Source organism: Semicossyphus pulcher, unplaced genomic scaffold (assembly GCF_022749685.1).
Source record: "Semicossyphus pulcher isolate SPU_LCO1_2020_fin unplaced genomic scaffold, fSemPul1.0.p SCAF_23, whole genome shotgun sequence".
NCBI lineage: Eukaryota > Metazoa > Chordata > Actinopteri > Labriformes > Labridae > Semicossyphus > Semicossyphus pulcher.
Window position 1 is genome coordinate 10,580,536 of NW_027211697.1, and position 9,209 is coordinate 10,589,744.

Genomic DNA, 9,209 nt, shown 5'->3' on the forward strand with positions numbered 1-9,209 from the left:
TACCGGCCAGAATTTGTAACCGACCATAAAAACGTTATTAGATATGATGTCAATAATAAACATTGCTAAAAAGAAACATTTACTTTAGTACTGAACTTATAGCAACAGTGTAATATTGAGGTAATTTACTTTGCTTGTGTATTTATCTTGACTTTTATTCCACTGAATAAAAAATAAAAAAAGTCATCAGCTCCACGTTTAGATAATAATGCACTGATATTATTTGAATTATGTCGGTATGGCCAGCTGTTAACTCAGCGGTTAGTTAGTTTGTCGGCAACTATCCGCAGTCCGTTGTTCTTAATCTGTGTCGTGAGCCAGGCAGGGTCGAACCGGAGGTTTCAGCAGGGAGTCCATTCAACAATTTCTGATGTAAATTGATGCAGCAAAACAGATAATCAGTCTTTTTTTCTTTAATCCGCATGTTCCTCTTCCTTGTCAAAACCTGGTGGCTACATTACCCACAATCCACAAACTTCAGGCAGTAAAGACTGTAAACTCCACTATTGCGCAGTAAATGTGTGGATGTCTGCAGGTGACTTCAGTGCATTCAGGGAATTTCCCCTTCAATGAATCCCTTTTGTCTCTCTGACATTGTTACAACATGTGTGTATCACAGTGAGTAGGCTACCTTAAGTTATGTTACTGTAAGAATATTTTGATCTTAGTCATTTTAACTCTTGCTTAATTTTTTATTGCAGGGCTTTTGCTTGTAATTGAGTATTAATACACTCTGATATTACTCTTTTTCATGAGTACTTATTTCATCACTGCTACAAAATAAACTTTTCATTAGTGCAGCTCATTAATCCACTGACACAATGACAGTCTGACAGCTCTGATCAAGCACTTATTGCTCTCTCATCCGTCATTTACAAGCTCCACACTTCTGCTAGTGACCTTATGTAGCTCAGCTGTTAGCGATAGCCTCTGCCGCCTCCTGCTAGGTGTGTCAGGTGTTTAGCTTCTCCTCTGCCTCCCGTAGTGACAGTGGTACAAGTTAATACTGTAGTTTAGATGCAGTGATGGCGAGGCTAAGTGAAGTGGAAATGCCTCTCCACACCATGGAAACTCAATAATTAGCTGCTGCAGCTAGCAAGTTCCCATTAGCGGGTGCAGGCAGTTAATGTAGTGTCAGTTGCCTGTTTGGCAGCCCCCGTAAAGCCGCGGCACAACACCGGGTTGCCAGGGTGGCTGTGTGACTGTCCAAAGGAGGAACAGCAGTAAGCAGAGGAAGTCCACGGTCCGCCAACGACTAGTTCACGTTTCTAACAGCAGCTCTGTTAGTAACCTGCTACATGCAGCATCGGTGCGACCAGTTAAAGTTTAAACTCATACTTTACAGATTGTTGACGCACTAGAGCCCTGGTGCACGAGTTCAATAACAGAAGCCTGAGGTCGCAGATGGTGGTCAGCGAGGGTCAATTAAAGGATTGCTTTACAATTATTCACGGACACAAGGCAGTGACGCGCGGAGTCGTTGCAAAACAAAACTTCGCCAACAACTTAAAGTATGTTTTGTAGAGATCGGAGCACCCACCCCTGGCGCCTGACCTCATTTATTTTAGTCGTCAAATTAAACTTTTACCTGCATTTGGCGAGTGGCGGGTGCTAATTTTGGACCCTGTACAGAGGCTAAAGTCCTTGACGCACTGATTGCAGATTCAACTCCCGGTCTGCTGATCATTTTATGCATGTCATCCCCCACTATCTGCTCCCCACATTTCCTGTCTCTCTTCAGCTATTCTATCTAGTAAAGGCAAAAGCCAAAAAGTAATCTTATACAAAAAACAAAAACTGTTTTATTCTGAGAGGAAGAAGACAACTGCAAGCCAAAGATGTTCAAATCTACCGTTATCTCTACTCTCATTCCCTGCCATCTGCCCTCTTGCTCTAATCATGTTATAATCTATAAATGCCATGTCTCCTTTGAATCTACTAATGTTAAGCTTGTGTTAAGTTCAATTAGTCATGCAGGCCTTGGAAACCAACAAAAAAGGACAATGACAAACGTGTGACAGACAATCTACTGTTATTTATTGTATGAATATACAGTATACTTTATATGCACGTGTTTGTTTGTAAAACATGTTTCAATCTGAGAGAAAGAAGACAACTGCAGGCTAAAGGAATTTGAGGTTTCAAGGCTTCCTATACTGTATGAGGTACAGCTTGATACTAATCTCTTCTTACAGTTCAGGAGCTGGTGTTGGCGCTGCCATCTTAAAGGAGAACGAGAAAGCCAAGAAAGAAGTGTGGAAAAAATTCAGGACACTACAGAAGGTCAAGGTGAGTTTTATAGACTGACAGAAAATCTATACCAAAGTTGTTCCTAAACTTCAATCCTGCCTTAAAATCATTCATAATTTTTTCAGAAACATTTCAGTGATGAATGTTTCGAAGTGTTCACCGTGAGCTCCGTTGAGTTCCGAATGAAACAATACCTGGAACCAGATGAAACTGGTAGGTGAAGCCCATGAGTAACTTTGTGTATAACAGAATATTTAAAAGAATGTAGAATGTAAGAATGTAATTATGTAAGTTGTATTTTTTTTTATACAGAAGTCCCCAAACTTCAGGAATTTCTGCAAAAACTCAATGACTGCCACTCAGAGACATTAAACTATGTGTCCGGAGCGCATGGGATTCTGTCACTAATTCAAGGGGCCAGCTGTGGAGGAGTGGTAAGTAACAACACTTTTATTGTGTTTAAGTATCATAATCATCCTCAGTATTGACAGAAAATAATTATAATCTTAGCGAATAAGTAACGTGAAGAAACAACACTTCCATTCAGTAAAATTGTGGTAAAGTCATGTGACAAAATTAGAATCAGTGTGGTGTTCCTGTTTTCATGTCAATAAAATACTGAAGTGGTTTACATGTAATGGCAACTCAAAAGGCAGAACACATTTAATGAATAGTCTCTGGTACCTTTATAAGACAACATAGGCTGTAATTAGATGAACGTAGTGCCACATCATATCAGACACAGTCTTTTAAGTAGTGAGACACTGAGGATATTTGTTTGGTCTTTACTTCACAAAATGTCACTTTCTTATAATGTCAATAGTTGCCCCTGTCAATAGAAGAAAGCAAATCTGTGTCACCAGATTTTGAAATTTTAAAGCCTTTGAATTTCTAGCATTGAATTTTCTTGCATTTAAATTATGTATCAGAATTGCCCTTGCCTCTGAATTCAACTCTTATAATTTTCAATAACTCATTTTCACTTTTATTTTTCAATGTATCAAAATTCAAGCTATGGGCGAAATTCAGATCCCAAAATACGAGTTAAAAAATTCAGCTGCAACACTCGGGACACCAAGGAAGAGCAATCGATTGGCTGGATGTTGGTTTGATTTGAGACACAATCAGGTTACGCTCCGTTGGTCATGTGTGGCATGGCTTAGTCCAGGAAGTAAACAACGCTGGAAATAAACTTAGCTGCTTTATCTCATGAATTAATCAGTGTCACAACAAAAAGTAATCTCAGTACTCTAATGGATTACTTTTTAACATGTTACCCCCAACACTGGTTACGTTAGACATCGTTTTAAACAAATTTGCCGCTGAGATCGCCTTTGCAACCACAGCTGCACACAGCAGAACATCACAAGTTAATCCAAACTCCAGTTGACCAGTTAACTTGCTCTTTAACAACACAGTTGAGTTATATTTTATATGTAGTGTGTTTTAATTATTGTGACACGTTTACCCATTTGACTGTCCCCTCTATTTACTCGATGTTTCTATGGCATAACGTTATTTTAAGAAAGCATAGCATAAGCAGAGAGGACACGTCCGTAGCGATCAGCGGTATGGCGAGTGTACTGTACGGTTCACTATTGTTGTGTAAAAAGACACCGATTAATTCATGATATAAAGCAGCTAAGTTTATTTCCAGCGTTGTTTACTTCCTGGACTAAGCCATAGCACACATGACCAACGGAGCGTATTCTGATTGGCGGGATGTTGGTTCGATTTGAGACACAATTGATTGCTCTTCCTTGGTGTCCCGGATGTTGCATCTGAATTTCACCCACTGAATTTGAGCACCTGAATTTTTATTGTTTGAATTTTTTATAGCTTGAATTTTGAAACATTCAAAAGTAAAAAAGTAAAATGAGTTATTGAAAATTATAAGAGTTTAATTCAGAGGCAAAAAATTCAAATACATAATTTCAATGTAAAGAAATTCAGTGCTTGAAATTCAAAGGCTTTAAAATTTCAAAATCTGGTGACACAGATTTGCTTCTATAAAAACTTTATTGTAAACTAATGTCAATCCAGATCGAGTCACATCTGGTCGCAACGTCACATGCAGCTTTCAGCCAGATGTTCTCATGAGGCTCCTGAAGTTTTTTTGGTAGTAGTACAAACTTACTCCCATGGTGCTCTGAAAGCAGGATATTTTTCAGATGATCCAATAAAAACTGTGTTACAACATAATTTGGTATAATAATAACAGGTAAAGTATATTTTGGATCTAATGCTGCCTTATATGCTGTTCCTACTCACACATAGTTTAGACACATGGTCTCTTATTAGGGTATAACTGTTTGCTTACTGTCTCACAAAGAATATTTCATTTTTCAGATTTTGTCTAATTTGGTGAAAGTACTGCTTGACACTTGAAATTACATGTCTAATGAGTGTTCTGTTAAATATAATATGACCTGGAATGTCATGAAGAAAAATAAAGAAACCATAAATACTGACCTAAAAGAAAGCCCTATCAGGCAGAAGTATAATTTCATTCTTTTAAATACTGAATGTTTTTTTGTTTTTTTTCAGGCTGGTGAAAGAGCAGGTGTGTGCACAGACCTTAAAAATAACTTGAGTTGTGGACTTGGGAAAGTCTCAGAGGCAGTGCAAGAGGCCTTTGATGCATTTGAGAACTGCCTCATCAAGGGGGTTGAAAAATCCCAAAGTTCATGGGAAGGTGCCTTGAAGTCCTTCTTACGTCTCGTATGTACTCGAATAATTTATTTTTACACCAAAACCACTGATTTTGGACCTCATTAAAATGTTCATCTAATAAAATGTTCTAATTGTGTTTTTGTTTCAGAGCAGGAAATCAGGAAGTGCTTTTCACAAGACATTGAAGTGTGTAGTTGTAAAGAATGGTGCCCACAAACCAAAGAAAGGGAAACAACTAAACCTCAACGTGGAATTAGCGTCATGGCTGACGGACAGCATTGATGAGGAATTCAGGAAGACCTTCCCGTAAGAAATTACTAAATGAGGACATGAAACCTACATAAAAACTATGGCGAATACAATATTAATGAAACAATTGTATGCAGTGAAATAATTCAAATCATGTAATAAAATACGTATATCAATCTTTTTTTTTTTGTATAGCAAAAGTTACCTCAAGCCACTTAACAAAAAGAGCGGGTCTAGACTGTACTCTTTATTAGGTTATTTAAAAGACCCAACACGAGTCCAGCATGAGCAAGCACTTGGCATCATTAGTCAACACCGGCAAGGAAAATCTTTTTAAAGGCAGAACTTTGAGCAGAACCAAGATCGTTGTGAACAGCTAGCGATTTCCAAGCTGGGAGTGAAAAACTAAAAATGACTCTTTAAAAGCGCTAGGATTAAGTTTGGGTCTAGGGTTTATTAACAGGCTAGAACTACATATAGCTACCACTCCTCCACCTACAAAGGAAATTATTAAATTTGAGACACGTCAATTCTTGCTTAATGAAACATTTACTTCTGTACATGTTTCAGAAATGAATCAAAATGTGGACCATTCAACGGGGCCATCAATACCTTTTCACTGAACACAGAGACGCTGATTGAAAAGTACAAAGATGTGGAACTGCAACTGATATATCTCAGGACGGAGGTAAAACAGGAATAGTACAATCTTATCCAATAGTCTTGTATCAAGCTGTTTTTCATGGTAAGGGAGACTCAAAAACAGGGTGAGCAAATCAACCTCAACATCGCGTTTGTGACTGAGGTATAAAATTAAGACTGTAAGAACATTTAACAATGAACCAAACACATACACTGCTTATGTAGGATGCCTTTAATATAGTACATGTTAGCAATGCAGATATAAATGTTCAACAACACAGGTTGTTTATTCCCTCTCTCTTAGGAAGAAAGACTGAAGACAAAACTCGACAAAACCATCCGGCAGCGTAAGAAAGAAATCTACAGCAGCCTGACCACAACAATCGAGGAAATCATGCAAACATGCTATGATAGTAAGATAAAAGATCTTGACATGTAAAACCTGACACTATATTAAGATGACTTCACATCATTACATTAATTTATAACAATTTTCTGTTTTATTGTAGAAGCAAAAGAATATACAGGAGAAGGCACACTGGAAAAGATGAGGGACACAATTAAGCAGCATGTAGATGCTAACAAGGACACCATGTTTGAGGAGGCTAAAGAAGCTATGTTGTCAAAACTGGAAGAATTGAAGGTTTGTCACATTTCATAATACATCATAAGATGACAGTATAGTAAAACATGTGTTGCACATCTTAAACTGTATGCATGATTCTATGTTATTATTCACATGAAGGATTTTTCTACATTCAAGCTGAATGTGCTTCATTCTGAAAATGGCTATCTCAACTAAAACAGTTACAAACAAGCAACTTTTGTTATTCATTATTAAGACAGAAATACACAGAAGATTATTTTTCGATTAAAGACTTGGTTTTTCTGCTGTCTGAGAGCCCAGTATCTTGAACACAATGTTTATATGTGTTGGTAATAAATGTTAAATATCTTGATGCTGATTTAGGAATACATCCTGAAGACACTGAAGGACACAATGCTGGAATCAATCGAGCTGTCACTCAATACAGATGATAAATCTCTTCCAGGTAAAGGGAACTTTTAAAAATATACATAGTTTCTGCTAATACTTTCTCTGCAGAGTAAAGCACAGAACTCATCAGAAGTGGGGACATTTTGCATTTGATATGAGTCAGGCACAAAATTGGCTGCACAGCGTCCCCTCAAAACTTCCTCGAAGTACACCATCGAGCAGATTTAGCTTACATGTACTAAATTTGGTTTGCATGTTTATCATGTCCAGTCCTACAAAAAAGCCTGTGGTACCCAAACCCTGATACCACCGGGAAGTTAATCCATTTTGATTTTATAATGGTGTATTTATGACCATTACAGAGGTCATACCTAAACTAACTCCTCCTAGGTGGTTCCAGTGTAGAAAAAACAGCTACAAGCTGTTCAGGTTTTGAGTTTCTGTCAAAAGGTGTGGCCATGGCAGTGCGTTGAATTTGGAGGTTTCTCAGGAAGAGACAGGAAGCTCTCTCGCCTCATATTTCCTGTTTAATGTCAGACCTGAAGACAGGCCTGAAGACTTCTACTTGCTTATTTTAATTCATAGAAATAGTGTTACCTGCTAGCAAGAAGATATGACGAGCTTTAGTTTTTAATGTGCCGCTTACAGCCAGTTTGGCAGATCCACCACCTACGATGTGAGCCCAAATATGAGGCCATATCCAGTCAAATGCTAACTTGTAAGAGGAAGTAACAGGAACATAATGCGCCTTCGAAGATGTTTAGTGTGTGTGTGTGTTCTCTTGCACCACATAGACGAAACAGGAAGTGAAATTTAACCCCTTTTGTGGAATCCAAAACATGAAAATTCAGAGAAATGTCTTGAGTTCAGCGTGACGTACTTATTCCTCAGCTGTGCCACACAACTAAGTGCACAAAGATGCAAGGGCAATTCCTATGGTGCTTGCAGCTTTAACTATTGTGCATTTTTTCAGATGTGAAAGAGGACCTTGAGACGGTGACAGAGTACTATGAAGTACTGAAGAGTATTGATGATGCTTCTAATCGCAATAGTGCTGATCAACCCGGCCCGTCAGCTGCACAGGTGCGTTTTAGTTAAACTGATGGTTGATAGTGAGCATCCAAGTCATTACCGTTCAATGTCACAACCTTGCTCTTCAACTCTCTGGTGGATGTGTCAGTTTTGATAGGTGGAGAAAAACAGCAGAGGCCTTTTTAACCACTGAGGGTCCCAGCGGGCACACTGATAGGAAACAAGAGGCCTCTGGATTTGGTCTCATCCATTTTTGTGAAGTTGTAATCTCTGTTCTGTTGGAGGGTTGTTTTTACGAGTTCACTCATGTGAATTTCATGATGTGGGGTGGGTGGGGGCAATTAGCCAAGGTCCCCAGTCGGATTCTAACCAGAGATGTTATGGTTTTCATGATGAGGGTTTTTTTTCCTTTAATGATTCAACAGTTTTATTCTTCTTCTTGAATATATGCTCATGTTTTTTTTGTGGGTGTTTTGATTATATGAGTTTAGTATTTGATGATTTGGATGTACGTGCTGCATTTTTACTGATTTTATGGGTGATTAAATTAAACCTTGAATCTTGATCAAAGTATAATCTGTTAGATTGATTTGATAAAACTTTAGGCTTTTAGGGTGATCGAGATCTATTTTTCTGTAATCATTTAGGACCAAACTGTTGTTTAATGTGTTATAATGGTAAATCTGTGTGGTGATATATTAGAAATAGATATGGATAACTGATCGACTTCTCTGGCTGTGTGATATGTACTGTACAATGTTTTATTTTAATTTTTATTCTTCACTGATTATAAATTCATAACTGTATGGTATCGGTACTCTATACAATTAAACTCATAAGAATTCTCTTGAATGTAGCTGTTTTCCTTTATTGTGCATGTTGTTGTTGAAGCAACAACAGGGCAAACATGCTGCAAAAGGCCCAAAAAAACAAAAAAGAGCTGACGTGCTGCCAATACATAAAAGATGCAAAGTCAAAAACACAAACCCAGAAAACAAATGCAGCACAAACACACTGCATATCCAGTCATCACAGCAGAAGCCCTCCAGACCTTTAGGGGGCGCTTAGTGTAACAGCTATACTTCTGTTGAGAGGGAGGGACATCGAGCTCCAAATGTATTGATTATAGGACTAATACAATAGAAGCCCCTGGAGCGTAGTGTTTCCTGTGGGCCAGGCCTCACCGACTACTGTGAAAAAACAACTTCATATCGTGTAAAAAAAAAAACAACTTAAATATCTAATCTAATTATCTATGGAGCAATGGCTTCTTAAGGACAGAGCATAGGCATGAATTTGCATTGATTCTGAATTTGCTGCCTGTTTCTCCTCATGAAAATATTTTTGGTCCTTTGCAGCGTGTTTG

At 38.1% G+C, this 9,209-nt stretch overlaps 1 protein-coding gene across 1 annotated transcript in view; it reads left to right on the forward strand.

Moving 5' to 3' along the window:
* LOC138602647 (nuclear GTPase SLIP-GC-like) overlaps window positions 1-8,695 on the forward strand; it is a 30,135-nt gene extending 21,440 nt beyond the window's left edge. Inside the window, 11 exon segments of the mRNA XM_069674155.1 lie at window positions 2,196-2,289; window positions 2,376-2,463; window positions 2,563-2,684; window positions 4,798-4,971; window positions 5,072-5,229; window positions 5,743-5,860; window positions 6,119-6,227; window positions 6,324-6,457; window positions 6,785-6,866; window positions 7,785-7,894; window positions 7,992-8,695. Of these exon segments, the coding sequence (XP_069530256.1) occupies window positions 2,196-2,289; window positions 2,376-2,463; window positions 2,563-2,684; window positions 4,798-4,971; window positions 5,072-5,229; window positions 5,743-5,860; window positions 6,119-6,227; window positions 6,324-6,457; window positions 6,785-6,866; window positions 7,785-7,894; window positions 7,992-7,997 (1,195 nt within the window). The 3' untranslated portion in view covers window positions 7,998-8,695.
* Window positions 8,696-9,209: the final 514 nt, after the last annotated feature.